Below are 18,193 nucleotides of genomic sequence, written 5' to 3'. Positions count from 1 at the left end.
GCTTTTTGAAAATATCATTGAACATTGCAATGCACAGCTTTTCATCCAGTAATCCCACTTCTAGGAAACTTCCTATAAATATATGTTGGAACAAAATACAAAAATACATGGAGAGGTATTTGCTCTACAGCATGTTTTCAACAGAGGAAAAATGGGGAAAAAAGAAAATCTAAACGTCCATCAGTAACAGCTTAACTAAACTATGGTACCTTTATATAGTGTAACTTTAAAAAAAAAAAAAACTTGTTAGCAAATCTTCATGTACTAACATGGAACGAAACAAAGATCTAATATGTCAATACATAAATATATATATATATATATTTGCACACACACTGGTATGTATATGTAAAGGGAATTAACTTTCACTTTCTACTCTATATGTCTATATTTGAATTCTTTAAACTGGTTTTCCTTTTATAATAAAATTATGAAACTGAATATTAATATATGTGTTTCAGATAGTAGTGTGAATTTATTGCCTGTTTCCAGTTATATGTAGAGATTTTCTAACATTAAATTTATTTATACACAGATCACTACAGTTAATGGTAAGCTGCATAATTTATTTTAGATTATTACCACCTTGGGTTAATTCATTGTGGGATTTTAAACACTTTCATATAATCTGAGAAAGTACCGTGGTATTCTTTGATGGGAAGTAAAAGGCTCTTCTATGAGTACAGGAGTTCCCACTTTGCCTTTCATTCCAAATGAGAGCAAATACTTCCACATCTTTTCAATTGTCATTTATATGGCAGTGGTTACATCAACATGAACAGTATACTGTTGACTCTGATCCAAAAGACAATCCCTAAGGAGACAGCAAATGCAAAAGGTAGTTTATTCCCATTTAGCAGGCTTCTAATTTCTATGACTTTTCCTTACATATTTGATTCTCTCCTGATCCTACTGCTATGAACCAATTTACGTTTTCAACCTGGCACCTCACTTTGAGACTAGGAGTTTCACAAGTCCCTGAAACTTTATAGTGGATTCTATCTCCTCACTCATCAATCAGTAATACCCAGCTCAAAAAGTTCAGAATCTGGTAAACAACTCCACATTCACCCTGTCTCTGGCTTCTGGCAGACAGGAGAGAGAGAGGCTGGTTCCAAGCGGGGGCTCTGAAACCAGACCATGAGGGTTTACAGTGGGCTCTGGTTGCAGGACTTTGGGCAAACTGCTTAACGTCTGCGCCTCCATTTTCTCATCTGTAAAATGGGACGGATCTCTGAGACTGCTGTAAGAATTAAATAAGACCAGATAATCCCTTAGAAAGTATAACTTGTGTGATTTAATTGGTTTTGACTAAATTCCCTTTGAGCTTGATAGGATTTTAAATGTTTAGTTTAGGAGCTTGCCAAATCGGTATACTTTCTAGGACCCTTTATCCGTTACCTTCTGTGGTTCACTCCTGTCTTTTGTGCACTATCCCCACAGGTGCACACAATATTCCATTTTTCTTTTAATTTCATTTAACAAGAAACTTACTAACATGTACCATTTGACGGACATTATTCAAAGCACCTGACAAACGTTCACTCATTTTATCCCCTTAACAACCCTATAAAGCAAATACTATTACTTATTTTCATTGTTAAGAGGGGGCACTGGTTTCACAGGGAGCATAAGTAACTTGACCAAAGTCACAAGTAAAGGTGGAATAAGGAAATGAACCCAGGCCCTCTGGCTCCTGAGGCGGTGCTCCTGTCCCATCACAGCCTCTAAGGTATGGCATCAAGGGTGAAGGACCCTCCCTCAGGGGACACCAGCACCACTGCGAACTAAGAGACTGTTGGCTAATACGTGTGAAGCACGTGGACATAAAGGAGTGATTTGTTGGATACTTACTACAGTCAAACATTTTGAAACCTACTACATTTAAGAGAAGATACTTCTGTAACTCTAGAAATGCCACCGTAAATCAGTTCCTCCTCTTAGGTTTCCCACATTTCGGCATTTTGAAATTTGACCAAAAAGCGATTTCCAGTTTTCGTATTATGAAACTATCTTGTACAGCATTTCCCTTGTTTAAATTGAAACTATTCTGAACCCGCATCTAAATAATAGATTTGGAGCCATTAGGAAATTTATACTTAATTGACATAGGTCTAATCCCTCTACTCAAATTTTTTTAAGTTTGCTTTTATTCTCTACTGAAGCAAATAAAAGGATATATGTTTAAATTATGTTCCGTTACATTAATAAAATCCAGAACCTGTATTTTCCAAGGATCAATTTATTTGAATCAAACACCAATTTTTCAGACTGTGCCACCACACTGCGTAGTTCCAACCCAAATTATCAGGCATCCTATTCCCTCATAAAAATGTCCGGCGGGATATGTAATTTTATTCTCCGAATGCCAAGCTAAGTCACCCAAAATGCTCAATCAAGCCAACGCGACAGTCTGGTCCAATTCTGTGGTAAAACTCATAGCAAGAAATATGAAGTGAAACTCACCATGGAGAACTCCACATTCCCTCATAGGGTCTTCTGATTTCCTCTTTCCCTTTATCTATCTGGCAAGCAAACATTTCTTCACAGACAACAGCTTTCTCTATACAAAAGCAGCAATTACATACTTCCAAAAATTTTATAGAACTTGACCCAAGGTTGACTGATGAAATTCCTGAAGTTTTCAGCACTTTGCATACAATCACAAATACAGAAGAGACTTCTAAAAGTGGCTTTCTAATGAGTGAAATAGTATATCTCCATTTAAATCTGCAATTCGCTCACCAGAGCAGTGAGTGGCTAACATTTTTTTCATGCTTCATATATAGTCAGCACTATTCTAGGCACTCATCTCAGCCTCTCAACACTGAGGTATGTACTATTATTAAACCCATTATACAGATGGGGAAAATGAGGCACAGAGCTACTAAATCATTTGTCTATTATCTACTACCCAGTAATTGGCGAATCTGGAATTCTAACCCCCCAACATTTGGGTCTTATAGCCCTTAACTCTTAGACGATACATCCTTTTATCTCTCAGAGATCGAAAGACCAAAAGACTAAGATAGATGTCTACAGAAATAATCAGGTCATACCTAATGAACACACATTTCTGAAAAAAGCAGGCTACAAGGATGCAGATGACGATGCTGTCTGATTTTAGAGTCAACTCTTATTCTCCTACAATTTGGGGCTCTTTTCTTTACATTTCTGCCTATTATTATATACAAAAGGCACTAAAAATTCCATTGAACATGTAGAGAAGATAAACTGCAGGGAAGTTATTACATGAGAAAATATAAAAACAACTGCAACTAAACTGACTTACTCAAACCAGAGTAGATTAACAGTATATAAGTTTAAAATGAGAGAGCTTCCTTATTAGAAAATCCCCCAAAGGTTTGCATAAGAAGAGGTTCTAATGGATCACACTGCACACGTGAAAATGAGGAAGGAAACCGGGTATAAGAAAGCAGAACGACATTTGCTTCACATGCCCTTCATGGGCTGAACTAATGACTGCCTCGATCGGAAGACACTGAGCTGAGTATCCTCCCAAACAAAGGTGAATTTCAGCTGTTATTATGAGTGGCTTGCTTATAAATGATGGAATATGTTCAAGGGGAAAAACAATGCTTTAAGGTTAACATTCTACAAACCTTAGATTATGAGCCTAGGAAATTACATAATGTACAGCAATCTGACATGAGTAACTTTACCTCTTAGCCAGCTTTGTTTTATTGCCATGCCAAAAGCCGAACTTGTGAATGGGGTAGAACCAGTTATTTGGATTTCATAAGGGTGTGAAAGTAATGGTACTGTTACAAGTACCAAAAATGTACTATGTGCTTTAAAAAATTCTGGCCAGAAACAACATGGGACTTCTCAAATGATCTATTAAATGTGATGAATACATTAAGGTGCTAATACGCTGCAAACCTAAAGTCTGCTTTTAACAAGTAGTGTTTTGAAATCATGAAATGCTTCTTGTTTTACTGTGTGTGTATGTTTATGTGTAACAGCTGACATTGGAAACCATGAACGACACAGTGATGAAGGGCTTCAACGGGTCTGAGAGGTGCCCCAGGGACATGCAGGCAGTGCACCTGGTGTTCCCAGCCATCTACACTGTCGTTTTCTTCATGGGCACCCTGCTGAACACTTTGGCCCTGTGGGTGTTCGTTTACATCCCCAGCTCCTCCACCTTCATTGTCTACCTCAAAAATACTCTGGTGGCCGACTTGATAATGACGCTCGTGCTTCCGTTTAAAATCCTCTCAGACGCGCGCCTCGGACCCTGGCAGCTCAGAGCCTTTGTGTGTCGTTTCTCTGCCGTCGTCTTTTACGAGACCATGTACGTGGGCATCACATTGCTGGGGCTCATAGCCTTTGACAGGTTCCTCAAGATCATCAGACCTTTTGGAAAATTTTTCGTACAAAAACCTGCGTTTGCAAAAGTGGTCTCAACCCTCATCTGGCTCTTTTTGTTCCTCCTCTCCCTGCCAAATATGATCTTAAGCAACAAGGAAGCAACACCGTCATCTGTGAAAAAGTGTGCCTCCTTAAAGGGTCCTCTTGGGCTGAAATGGCATGAAGTGGTGAACTACATTTCCCAGTTCATTTTCTGGACTGTTTTTGTCCTAATGCTTCTATTCTATATGGTGATTGCAAAAAAGGTATACAATTCTTATAGAAAGTCCAAGAGGAAGGGCAGCAAAAACAGCAAAAGGCTAGAAGGTAAAGTATTTGTTGTCGTGGCTGTCTTCTTTGTGTGTTTCGCTCCATTTCATTTCGCCAGAGTCCCATATACTCACAGTCAAACCAACCGTAAGACTGACTGTCGATTGCAAAATCAACTGTTTCTAGCTAAAGAAACAACCCTTTTTTTGGCAGCAACTAACATTTGCATGGATCCCTTAATATATATATTCTTATGTAAAAAATTCACAGAGAGGCTACCATGTATGAAAGGGAGAAAGATTGCAGCATCCACCCAGGAAAATCATACCAGTCAGTCAGACAATATAACCCTAAGCTGATAACTTTATCATGGTTAACGATTGACTGACAAGACTTCAAAAGACAATTTACTTGGAAATCAAATGTAAGCAGTGAAAGAAAAGATGGCTTCGAGCAAATGCTTTCTTACATTTTACTATCCTCGCGTACAGAAAGGATCATATAAATTTTAATTCCACGTAGATCTATTCATAAGCTGAAATGAAGTATCCGTAAGAGAATGCAACAGGAAGCAAACAGCCACTAGAAGTCACCTTATCAAGAGCGTTCACTTACACTTTGGAAAAGATGTATCATGGGGAAATGTATATTCCTAAAACTACATATCTTCTAATTATAAAAAATATATTCCTCCACTCTAAAACACCTCACATTCTTCTGCACATGTAATTCAAACAATGCTACTGCTTTTGTATCCCACATGCTGATTTAAAAAGAAAAAAACCCAAAAAACCCACCTTGTGAGTCCTTTGGTGAAAACTGAGGCTAGAGGTTGAAAGGGATGCTAGATGTAAAGTGTCTGGGGAATAGGTCAGAAAGCCCAGATACCTGATGAAGGTGCTGCTTCTTACACTTACAAACAGCCTCTTCCCCAGTATGCAGCTACACCATAGGAGGCGCAAGCAGCATTACTGAGCCACATAAAACATGGTACTGTAACACTTCGCTTACATCCTGAGTGTGTACAAATTCAAGGGCAAGAATACTGTATTCTTATTCTTTGGAATCCCCCCTCTGCCCAGCAAATACTCTAACGGTGGTGGAATATTCCACCTACTCAGCAAAGCCTTCCTGGGCCAGCACCTCCATGCTCCTTCCTCATGTCTCTGGTTGAAAATAATTACCTCTCCCACTGTTTGGGTATGTTAGGGCCCTCAATGCCGAGTTCCTTTTACTAGCTTGCTGTATTCTTTTTTTTTTTTTAAATAGATTTATTTATTTATCTTTGGCTGCATTGGGTCTTCGTTGCTGTGAGCAGGCTTTCTCTAGTTGTGGCAAGTGGAGGCTACTCTTCGTTGTGGTGCGGGGGCTTCTCACTGTGGTGGCGTCTCATTGCGGAGCATGGGCTCTAGGCACGCGGGTTTCAGTAGTCGTGGCTCACGGGCTCAGTAGCTGTGGCCCGCGGGCTCTAGAGCGCAGGCTCAGTAGTTGCGGCGCGTGGGCTTAGTTGCTCCACGGCATGTGGGATCTTCCCAGACCAGGGCTCGAATCCGTGTCCCCTGCACTGGCAGGCAGATTCTTATCTACTGTGCCACCAGGGAAGTCCCTAGCTTGCTGTATTCTTGACTGCATCCCCCAAAGATGGTTAGGATTTTTTAAGAAAGACAACATATTTTGAAGACAGAAAATATGTCATGTTTTCTTGGTATCTCCCACAATACTTCCCACAGAGGATAAATTACAAATGTCTTAAATAGAATATGTCATCGTTATGCCATTCTTGGTACACATATAGATAGAACTGCTGACCCACGATCAGTAACATCTATACTGGGAAAGTTTTAGAGGATGGTGACCTACTTGTACTTATTTACCTCCATATGTTTTCCTGAATCCCTCTGTGGTTCAAAAAAGAGCTGCTAAAGTATGTTTATCTGGAATTGTAGATGCTGATTTGCACCTTCTAGATAAAATGTACAAAGGAGTAGTCATGCTCTGTAGAAGTGTCACTAGTGCCAATACAACCATCAGGACTGTGAACCCCAGACCTCTTTCCATGGCCTCAAAGGCCCTGAAGGCCCTGGAACTTGCCCACCTTTCTGGCCTTTTTTCCTAAGCATTCTTCCATCCTTGGAAATTCATACTCTCGTATAAGTTTATAATTATCAGAAAATGCCATGCTCCTTTTTTGCCCCCATGTCATTGCACTTGTAAATTTCCCTCTGACTCACCAAGAAAACTCTTATCCATCCGTGGAACCCTAAGTTGCCATCACTTAAACCATGAAATCTCATCTGGCTAAATTCCCACCACCACCTCAAACCCAATCACTCCATCATCTGTGTGTTGTCACACCTCAATTATTATAATGATCACACTGCTTTGTAATTACTGGCTCATACATGTATCAACTCTTTTAATACCCTATGTGTACTTCTGAGAGCAGAAATTGTGTCTCACTGTGCAATCAATAAATATTTGATAAAACGCCAAACTGGCTTTATTTTTACCTACTAGAGAAGCAAAAGGGAAGCCAATTTTCACTGATGTTTTTCTTATCAAATGATAATATAAACTTCTTGAAAGCTCAAGCTCTTTTTAGTTGGTCTCCTATGCATGTACACAGGGGCCTGGGAAGTATGGGTGCTCTTGGGTTCACTAGTGAATGACTGGGAAGGAAGCAGGATTATTAAACAGTACACGTATAGCTTGGGGGCTAACGTCTATCATCATCTCAGTCTTAAAGCTATTGACAAAATGCTTTAGCTATGTATTGTTGGTTTTGGTTAAGTAAAATTTGTAACTGTAGCATATTACCATCACCAAAACGCTTAGAAAGTACTTTGACATCTGATTTTCATTTGCTAAAATAAAAGAATTAAGTCATGATAACTATTAGAGATGTCACTAAATCCATGTTACCTTTACTGAGTACACTATACAATCATGAGCAGACGCTAATAGTGTATTATAAATAACTGCATCTAAGCTACATTTCAAACTATGCTTGGGAATGTAACCCATGTATTTCAGCTCTAATAATATTTTCAAAATACACTGAATGGATATAGATAATGAATAGAATTTTTTAGAAAGATCTTTCAAGATAAAATTTCAACAGGAAATGTGTCCACCATAAATGCAAATATTTCATTGCATTATAATAATATTACAGTCAAAAGCAGAGTTCCTGACGTGTAGATTGAAATAATCTACCAAGAACTTAGAGAAGAGTCAGCTTAAAATCACATTCACAAAATGAAGAACAACGATTTGAGGAGAGCTTCCCAGACTAGCAATCACAAGTACTAAAATCTAGAAAACTTACAGAATGGGGAACTATACCATAGCCATTAATGAGACATAGAAGTGAGGAAAAAGTGGAAAAAAACATTAGTAGCTTTGGTGAAGTCTGTAAGCTCAGAGCACAATTAAGGGCTTCTGTCAAAAGCTAAACTGTCATCATTTTGACTGGATAAGGCCTTCCAAATACCCCTGATGCAGGGGAAGTGGGAGAGGATATTGTCCCGTGCAGGATTAGTCTTCAGAAACCAAGAGAAATTACTGTAAAAGGGGAAGGAATTCTGCCCATTTTTTGATTGGGTTGTTTGCTGTGATGGTATTAAGCTGCATGAGCTGTTTGTAAATTTTGGAGACTAATCCCTTGTCAGTCACATCATTTGCAAATATTTTCTCCCAATCTGTGGGTTGTCTTTTCATTTTGTTTATGGTTTCCTTCATTGTGCAAAAGCTTTTGAGTTTAATTAGGTCCCATTTGTTATTTTTATTTCCATTACTCTGGGAGACAGATCAAAAAACATTGCTGCGATTTATGTCAGAGAGTGCTCTGCCTAGGTTTTCCTCTAAGAGTTTTATAGTGTCCAGTCTCACAGTTAGGTCTTTAATCCTCTTTGAGTTTATTTCTGTGTATGGTATTAGAGAATGTTCTAGTTTCATTCTGTTACATGTAGCTGTCCAGTTTTCCCAGCACCATTTATTGAAGAGACTGTCTTTCCCCCATTGTATAATCTTGCCTCCTTTGTCATAGATTAATTGACCACAGGTGCATGGGTTTACTTCTGGGCTTTCTATCCTGTTCCATTGATGTATATTTTTTTTGTTCTGTGCCAGTACCGTTACTGTTTTGATGACTGTAGCTTTGTAGAACAGTCTGAAGTCAGGGAGCCTGATTCCTCCAGCTCCTTTTTTCTTTCTCAAGATTCCTTTGGCTATTTGGGGTCTTTTGTGGCTCCATACAAATTTTAAGATTTTTTTTATTCTAGTTCTGTGGAAAATGCCATTGGTAATTTGATAGGGATTGCACTGAATCTGTAGATTGCCTTGGGTAGTACAGTTATTTTGACAGTATTGATTCTTCCAATCCAAGAACATGGTATATGTCTGTGTGGTCTGTGATTTCTTTCATCAGTGTCTTATAATTTTCAGAGTACCGGTCTTTTGTCTCCTTAGGTAGGTTTATTCCTACACATTTTATTCTTTTTGATGAGATCATAAATGGGATCGTTTCTTGAATTTCTCTCTCTGATCATTCACTGTTAGTGTAGAGAAATGCAACGGATAAATAGACATTTCTCCAAAGACATACAGATGGCCAAGAGGCACATGACAAGGTGTTCAACATCGCTATTAGAGAAATACAAATCAAAACTACAATAAGATATCACCTCACACCAGTCAAAATAGCTACCAACAAAAAATCCACAAATAATAAATGTTGGAGAGGGTGTGAAGAGAAGGGAACCCTCCTACACTGTTGGTGGGAATGTACATTGGTACAACCACTATGGAGAACAGTATGAGGGTTCCTTAAAAAACTAAAAGTAGAGCTACCATATGATCCTGCAATCCCATTCCTGGATATATATCCAGACAAAAACATGGTCTGAAAGGATACATGCACCCCAATGTTCATCGCAGCACTGTTTATAATAGCCAAGACATGGAAGCAACCTAACCGTTCATCGACAGATGACTGGATAAAGAAGATGTGATACATATATACAATGGAATATTACTCAGCCATTATAAAGAATGAAATAATGCCATTTGCAGCAACATGGATGGACCCTAAAGATTGTCATACTGAGTGAAGTCAGACAGGGAAAGAGAAATAGTGTATGATATCACTTATATGCAGAATCTAAAAAGAAATGATACAAATGAACTTACTTACAAAACAGAAACAGACTCACACACTTAAGAGAACTAACTTATGGTTACCAGGGGGGATGGGTGCGTTGGGGGAGGGATAGACTGGGAGTTTGGGATTGACATGTACACACTGCTATATTTAAAATGGGGAACTCTGCTCAATAGTATGTAACAAGCTAAATGGGAAAAGAATTTGAAAAAGGATAGATACATGTATATGTATAACTGAATCACTTTGCTGTACACCTGAAACTATCACAACATTGTTAATCAACTATACTCCGATATAAAATAAAAAGTTAAAAAAATAAAATAATGAAAAAAAAAGGCAGAGGCTGGGGAGGAAGAGGCAGAGAAGCAGTGTGAATTCCCAACTCAAAGAAGTTAGATGGCTGATAAAGTGATCTTGAATCAGAATATAAAATAATTATTGTCTTATTAATCTCATCACTTCATATATTCCATATGCATTTGAAAGCAGCTCATTCCATAACTTTCTAAAGTCTTCCTTCTAAAACTGCCTGACCATCACCCCAGGCAAACTGTACTCTTCCAGTAAGTTAATAGATCAAAGCTCACATAGATTAGATCTTAACAGAACAAAAGCACCACAGCAGAGGAACCCGCACCCAGCTGTGTTTAATAGCTAAGGGAGTACACACTGAAAAGACAGCAGCCCTTACAAATCAATTGAAGTGCCTGGAAACACAACTCCACATTTTAAATTTTACATGGAAACCAAATGTAGGTAATATGAATATAGGACACATGTGTTAAATCGGTAGTTTTCAAACTTTAGCAGGTACCAGAGCCAGCTGGAAGGATTCTTAAAACACAGATGGCAAGGCCCACCTCCAGAGTTTCCGATTCAGTAGGTCTGGGGTGAAGCCTGGGAATAAGTTTCCAGGAGATAAGGATGCTATCGATTTGGGCCACATGTTAAGAACCCCTGTGCTAAAAGTTCCTTGAGGTTCATACATCCGTAAGGACTGGTTCACAGCACAGCACTGCACTCCTGGACATGAGTGCCCAAGGGTGAGATCTGTCAACAGGAGACAAACAACATTGTTACAAAGAGAGCAGGACAGATATAAGGTGACAGGCAGTGGCATGAACTACAGCTACCTGGAAAGTTCACGTCCCACTTAGGGGAGCATCTACTACTCAGTGCCAGCTGTTGGCACGGGAGGAAACTGGGGCCCAGGGTTGCTAGTTGGTAGCCACAGCAGTAGTAAAACCAGCATCAGCAACGACAGAAACAGCACACATTACTCACTATTTACTAGGTACCAGGCAAGCATGCCAAGAGCTTTAAATATACTGGTCCGTTTAATAATCCCAGGAAGCCTATCAAGTGCTATTGTTATTTCCATTTTAGAGATAAAGAAGTTGAGAAACAGAGAAGTTAAGCAACTGGCACGGGGTCACACGACTTACAAGTAGCAAGGCTAGGACTCTTAATTCAGACTCTGGCTTCTGAGCTCATATTCTTTTTTTTTTTTTTTTTTTTTTTGCGGTACGCGGGCGTCTCACTGTTGTGGCCTCTCCCATTGCGGAGCACAGGCTCCGGACGCGCAGGCTCAGCGGCCATGGCTCACGGGCCCAGCCGCTCCGCAGCATGCGGGATCCTCCCGGACCGGGGCACGAACCCGCGCCCCCTGCATCGGCAGGCGGACCCTCAACCACTGCGCCACCAGGGAAGCCCCTCTGAGCTCATGTTCTTAACCACTGTATTGATAATCGCAGATCTTCTAATGTTTTCAAGAGAAATCATAAATCCAGTCCACTCCGCCATATTTCCTGTTATTTTCAAAGCTTCCGTAGTCACTCCTCACACTCCCTGAACCCGACAAAACAGTACCTTCACGTGTGGGCCCTAGTGGTCCGCATGCTGCCAGCTAATTATCCGTGACCTAGAAGCTGACAAGCACCTCCCAGGACCTTACACTCCTTTACTGAATGCTCGCTATGTGCCACGCGCCATGCTATGTATGCACCTTACAAGGGTTATCACCTTTCTATTTCTCACTATTACCCCAGGAGACAGATACTACAGGGCTCCCTGTTGGGGAGGAAAAAAAGAAAAGAAAACTGAGGCACCAAGTGAACAGATACCTTGACCCTGGTGCCCACGACCCCACCAGCAAGCAGAGGCAGAGCTGGGACAGACACCCCGGAAGGTGGCCGCAAGACCACATCTCAATGGCTCTGCCGCACTGCCTCTCTGATAGTCGGGACAAACCTAATTCCTCAAGGGGTGACATCTCAAGCCCCAGCTGTGAGAATGGTGAAGAGGGGGGCTCCTGAAAAGGGAGGGAGAGGTCTCAACACAGGAAAAGTTTCAACAGCTCAGGGGTATGAACAGACAACCATGGACCTTTTGAGCCCTCTGGGGGCCCCTCTGGTTCTTAAGAGGAGTAACAGCCCAAAGAGTGGGTTGACTCGCTCATGTAGCCCATCATTCCTTCAACGTGTGCTTCGTGCAGGGCCCTTGGCCTCCCTGGAAGCCGCACACAGACCATAATGAATCCAAACGTGGTTCGTGGAATAAGAGATGTAATTAGCTCACCAAAGAAGCTCGGAGGAAAAGGCCGCGATTGCCAAATGGAGAAACTGCGCAAGGGCTCACCGGAGATGCAAGTGTGAACTGGACCCCGGGGGAAAAACAGAGGCTTCGAAAGGGAACCCTGCGGTGCTCTGAGCAGTTTGGAGGAAGGCTCAGGTGAGGGTGGGCGCTGTGCTATGGCCGAGCGACAGGGGCCACGGAGGGCCTGAGGCTGCAGCACATGCGTGGGGAAGACGAGCCTGGGAACGGAACTGGGACCTCAGTGCACAGCACTTCCGGGTTGCTGGGGTGTTCGGAGTTCTCCGTGAGCCACTGAAGGTGGCTGAAGTGAAGACTACTATTCTCTATGCCGTGCTTTAGCAAAATCAACTTGCCAGCAATAGGCAGTTCTGAATTAACGGAGCCACTGAGGCCAAGAGAGCAGTTAAAGAAGTCTTCCATCAATGCAGGCGAGAGCCAAGGGGAAAGAAATCTGACATGGAACTTAGAGACATTTTCAAAAAGAGACAAAGGTCTTGAGTCCAAGATCACTGGAGAGTATGGGTTTACATGTAAAACGTATGTGATTGATATGCAAAATGTATTCTCAATGGGGTCCATAATCCCCATCACACCCCCTCCCAACCGAGATTCATTGCTTTGAAGAACATTAGCTTGGGTGATGTCCTTGATCATGACGGGTGTGTTGAATATGAAGTACTAGCGAGAGAGCTGGGTCAAGGAGTCCAGCCAGTAGGGGCAAAATATGGATCCAGGGCTCTGAAGACAGGGCTAGATCAGAAGCCAAGGGAATCATCTTTTCTAAGAAAGGGAGAGAACAAGGAATGAGCTAAGCACCTCAGAAGCCATGCTGCACCAGTCTCGTGGACAGACGAGATAGAAAGAGAGGAACGATGCCTGGGATTGTGGGGGCGGGGATTGCCGACAAGGAGCACCAAGACATTCCTTGGGAAACTGAGGAACAAGAGAGGTTCGAGGAGGAAATGAGAGTCAGCAGAATCCCACAGTCTGGGAAGGTCAAATGTGACGAATCTACAACTGTGAGGTCAGTGGTCACTCTAAGAAGGAGGTGGCGTAGAGCCCCAGTCTGCAATAGGAAGGGCGGGACGACAAGCTACTCTTGCCATGAGGGACCAGTCAGTTCACAAGAGTTCCAAGGAGGAAATAAGAACAGCTGTTATATTAGCTCGGCCTTTTCCAAGGGTTTCTAAGAATAGGTGGAGTAGTAGCTCCTTGCCATGCTTCCTATGCAGTACAGTGTGAAGATGCTCCATGTGAAATGGCCCACAGAGCAGAGGCGCAAATCACATGGTGAGTGTAACCACACAACCAAGAGAACCAGCTTCAGTCAGAAAATGGGTGTGCCATGGGCTCCCCTGGTGGCACCGTGGTTGAGAGTCTGCCTGCCGATGCAGGGGACGCGGGTTCGTGCCCCGGTCCGGGAAGATCCCACATGCCGTGGAGCTGCTGGGCCCGTGAGCCATGGCCGCTGAGCCTGCGCATCCGGAGCCTGTGCTCCGCAACGGGAGAGGCCACAACAGTGAGAGGCCCGCGAACTGCAAAAAAAAAAAAAAGGGTGTGCCAACACCCATGTGTCAGACATCCACGTTACCTGGGTTACCTTAGGGCAATCAAAATATTATGAACTTAACCTTGACTTTCTAGTTGCAGAATGTTTTTAAATTTTTAATCGTTCCAACTTTATATTCATAAAAACACCCCCGTTCGTATTCATTTACTCACTCTCCCTCTGCCCTCTGACCAAAAAAAAAAAAAAAGCTACTGTTCACTAAGTACCAACCAAGTTTCAAACACTGTAGGAATTATCCTATAGTATATTATCTCATTTAAACTTTAAAATCTTACAAGGTAGCCATTTTTCAGAAGAAGAAATTGAAGCTCAGATATAATAATGACTTGCCCAAAGTAAGAAAGCACCTAAGTGGAGAGGCTGAAATCCACACTGGAAACTATATGACACCAGTTAACTGAGCTCTTATCAAGGTTGACACCGCCCCTCACAAGAAGATTTCCAAAGTGAGGAACTGGCCCGGTATAGAAGAGAGTATCAGTATGAGGGCGGAGGTCAGATGCAGGCACATCTCCAGAGTCAATCGCCAAACCATCCCTCCCCTTTAACTGACCATTACACATGAAGTTCTCATACCAGAAAAAGGTAACTGCTTTATTGAAAGCAGACCTAATAGATACAAATCATTTCAAATGACAGATTAAACACAGTAATTCAAGCACAGGGACCTAAAGATACCAATCTCAGCGAGGAAACATTAAAGGGTTTGTAATAATTATACTCAGCACAAATTCTCAGCAACTGGATGGTGAGCCACAGTTAGAGCGATTTTTGTGTACAGAGAGATGGGACAGGAAGATCTGGAGAGGATTTTACTGCAGCCCTTGTTGTATGTTCTGGCTACATGCAAAAGACATGGGCATCCCAGACAGATCATTTGAGCTATGTGTCAATTAGATCCCTGCTCATCTTTGTCTTGTAATGATGAGTTCATGTACTGTGAAAGACTAAGAGGTCCTTCGTGTGTGCATTTTCCTTTCAGAAAAAATGGATACATCAGAGATTATAGAGACAGAGAAAATTAGACTGCAGTGCCAATTCTCTGCCTAGCAGCGTTGGAGGAAGCAACACTGTGCCCAGGTCCAGGCCAATGCTGCGAAGCCAAATAAAGGGAGGAGAGAGCAGGCGGTCATATGCAAGGCAGAAATGACTAGAAGACCAAGGTAAGCCTTAGCAATGCATTTGCCAGTGCCTCACACTAAAAAGGGGGGGAGGTGGGAATAGGGTTAAAAAAGTTTATTCTGGGATTCAGGAAGACGTATCAACACCATTACCTATTTTCATTCCTTTAAAGGGATGAAACATTAGAAACCTTCTCTCCTTGAGTGCTTCTGTCTCTTTGAGAATATATTTTGAAAGGTTATAGAAATTCTCATCTAAAATTCTGTGATTAAACCAGAACCTTAGTTTTACAGAAAACTGAAGCCGGAAAAAGTTGAATGAGTTTGTCCAGTATCCCAGAGAAAAGTGAGTTTGGATCCACGAACCAGGTCTCTGTCCAAAACAGGAGTATAGATATCTCCATTTGATTTCCAAGTTCCAAACCCCAAGGTAGACTTCAGGTTAATATATTCAAACTGCCTCAGAAACATTTGAAAGCATCTCCTTACTAAGTGACCCACAGGATGGACCTAGCGAATACAGAGCAAACCAATTTTCAAAAGCCAAGGAGATTAAAAAAAAAAAAAGCAGAAAGATTATTCTAAAGAATAAAAGAGTAAACTAGAAAAACACAATGTGTGACCACTGATTAGTTCTGCCTTAAAAAACTATAAAGAATGTTACTGAGAAAGAGCAAAATTCAGACTGAATATTGTGAGTAGGTAGGAGAAAACCCCTTTTTTTGTCGGTTTTTTTTGGGGCTGTGCTGTGTGGCTTGCAGGATCTTACTTCCCCTACCAGGTACTGAACCCATGCCCTGGGCAGCGAAAACACAGAGTCCTAACCGCTGGACCACCAGGGAATTTCCAGGTAGGAGAATATCCTTGTTCTTAGGAAATACATGCTGAAGTAGTTAGGGGTGGGACAGCTGTCACAATGACTGCAACTTCAAACAGGTCTCCCCACAAATATGTGTGTTGAGGGGGAGGGTAGGGGGAGGGTGTGAAAAATGTCAATGGGAAAATTTAGATGAAATCTGCTTGAACTATAATTTCAACTTGTCTGTAGGTTTAACGTCTTTAAAAGTAACATTATTATAGAAGGAAAAAAATCACCTGTAATAAAAAATGAAACAAAAAAAATTTTTTTAAACATTGTGGTGGTAGAGAAACACAAACACATATCCTAGGACATCGTCTTATATTCAAAATAAATTTGGGGTTTGTAATAGCTAAACAATATTATTAAAATAGCTTCCTTGCATTTAATAGGATCTTCCATTGAAGCAGCAAGATAATTATTGTTATAAAGTCTCCTGTGGCTTTTATGAAATGTGAGACTTGCTATAAAAATCGGCAGAAAAAAAATTATGCAGGTTAAACTTTTGGTGATTTGAACAAATAAAGTTATGGACTGGTTCTTAGCTGCTCTTTTCATCAAAGCATTACACTCTTCTCTGACTAAACCTGTACTACTTCCCTTTTTGAATGTTATGTTAAGACCAGCTTTAACAAGTCCCAACTTGAGATCGGCATAACGTGCTTTAAGACAAATGCATAAAGGGTGCCTCATGTTAACTTTCTCACTACAAGACTTTGCATGGCCAGCCGAAGAGGCTTTTAAATACACAATCCCACTGTGACTAAGGCCAGGAAAAGGCTAGTCCATGCCCAGCCCAGCCCACCCTCAGGAGGAGAAAAGGAGGGCCACCTACTGCACTGACACCAGCTCCTTCCCTCCTCCTTGTGGAACTCTTAATACAAAACCAACACATACAAAGTCAAGGTGTATAACCCTGAATTATCAAAACATTTCCCTTCAAATTCAAAACAGAATAGTACATGAAAAATATTAGCAGCAGCGATGTAACAGAGGAAAGGTATTTTCTTTAACATTAAAAAACAAACAAACCGAAAAACCGTATTAAGTTAGTTGACAGTAATAGGATGAAGTTAACCCAGGTAACCAATGTATTAAAATTTAAGGCAGGTAACAGAACTGCCTTTATTCCCTCAACAGGAGCTCGTGAAATATTTGTCCACACAAGCTCTTCCACATGAATTCACGCCCACCACTGGAACTGTGGGGTGATAATCCCCAGAACTTGCAGAGAAGGTCTTTGCCCAACATACTTTTAAGGAGGCTAAACGGGATGTGCTCCTTTGAATTGATGCTTTTAAGACCGGCAGTTGGTTATTCTGGCAGAGTTCCCAGTTTGAGCAGTACATCATTTACTGTTTATGGATCATAGTGACAAACGGCAAGAAGTGCAACCCCCAAAAAACAAGTCTCTCAAACTCAGGCCTGCATGGCGTAACTTCCCCCCCCCACCCCCCGCCCCGCTCAAGATGCAGGGAACTGGCTTTAAATGTTCAAAGCGAAATCCCTGGAGAAGTAGTACCAAATGGCACAAAGCGGAGTCCAACCTGAACGAAGGATGGTTTAGTAAATGTGGCAATTTCTTATACGACTGAGCCACTATTAAGTTGGCTAATTTTTGTTCAGAGACTTTCCCTAGGGCTAGCTACTCATCCACAACATACTTAAAATTGAATGGAAAGCCATTCAATTTTAGTTGTCTGTTTTTGTTTGTTTAGGAAAAGGCAACAGAAGAAACAAACTTTTGATATTCAACTACTGGTATTTAAATTAAATACATTTGTTTTTCTGCATAAACACAGGAAAAAACCCAACTAGTACATATACGTTATTTCCTTAAGGCATAAGTAAACACTAAGTAATACCTATTATTTACTAGCTTCAAAAAATATTCCTCCTTAATTATTTTCATTTCTCTTTCTCTTCAACCATGATAGTAACAAGTTTTGATTTCATTTGGTGATATTTTCTTCATTTCTTTTTACTTGTTTGAATGTTGCATTCAAGAAAATCTTGGAGTCTCTGGGAAATTTTTTGGAAGTTCTAAAATTAATTACAAATAGGAAAAAGTGATTCGATTATATAAATTTATCATTGTGGGAAGATTTTTTAAAAGAATAAAAGTTGTCTTGTGGAATTCAAGAGATAAGGTAAACTCGCCCCCTAAATAACTTTATTTAAAATAATTTTGTGTAGGTGAAAGCAGGTTATATGGAATTCAGCAGATTCTTGAATAAGAC

The 18,193-nt window shown here is 40.9% G+C and overlaps 2 protein-coding genes across 3 annotated transcripts in view; one reads left to right on the top strand and one right to left on the bottom strand.

Moving 5' to 3' along the window:
• MED12L (mediator complex subunit 12L) overlaps positions 1-18,193 on the bottom strand; it is a 313,136-nt gene that overhangs the window by 88,520 nt on the left and 206,423 nt on the right. The gene's annotated exons all lie outside the window — the stretch shown is intronic.
• P2RY13 (purinergic receptor P2Y13) lies at positions 3,424-18,082 on the top strand. 2 transcript variants are annotated; one of them, XM_024769083.1, is made up of 3 exons: positions 3,424-3,529; positions 3,987-4,701; positions 14,956-18,082. In XM_024769083.1, the coding sequence occupies exons 2-3, from the start codon at positions 4,002-4,004 to the stop codon at positions 15,021-15,023; spliced, it is 768 nt and encodes a 255-aa protein (XP_024624851.1). In that variant the 5' UTR covers positions 3,424-3,529; positions 3,987-4,001; the 3' UTR covers positions 15,024-18,082. The 2 variants fall into 2 exon arrangements, with proteins under 2 accessions (XP_024624851.1, XP_024624850.1); XM_024769082.1 differs by lacking the exon at positions 14,956-18,082 and having other exon boundaries at positions 3,987-6,010.

This window comes from Neophocaena asiaeorientalis, unplaced genomic scaffold (genome assembly GCF_003031525.2).
Source record: "Neophocaena asiaeorientalis asiaeorientalis breed wild unplaced genomic scaffold, Neophocaena_asiaeorientalis_V1.1 scaffold118, whole genome shotgun sequence".
Taxonomy (NCBI): Eukaryota; Metazoa; Chordata; class Mammalia; order Artiodactyla; family Phocoenidae; genus Neophocaena; species Neophocaena asiaeorientalis.
This window is presented reverse-complemented; position numbering and strand designations above follow the sequence as displayed.

Coding starts and splice junctions, on each gene's coding strand:
- P2RY13 (XM_024769082.1), top strand. CDS start 4,002: ATGAACGACACAGTGATGAAGGGCTTCAACGGGTCTGAGAGGTGCCCC.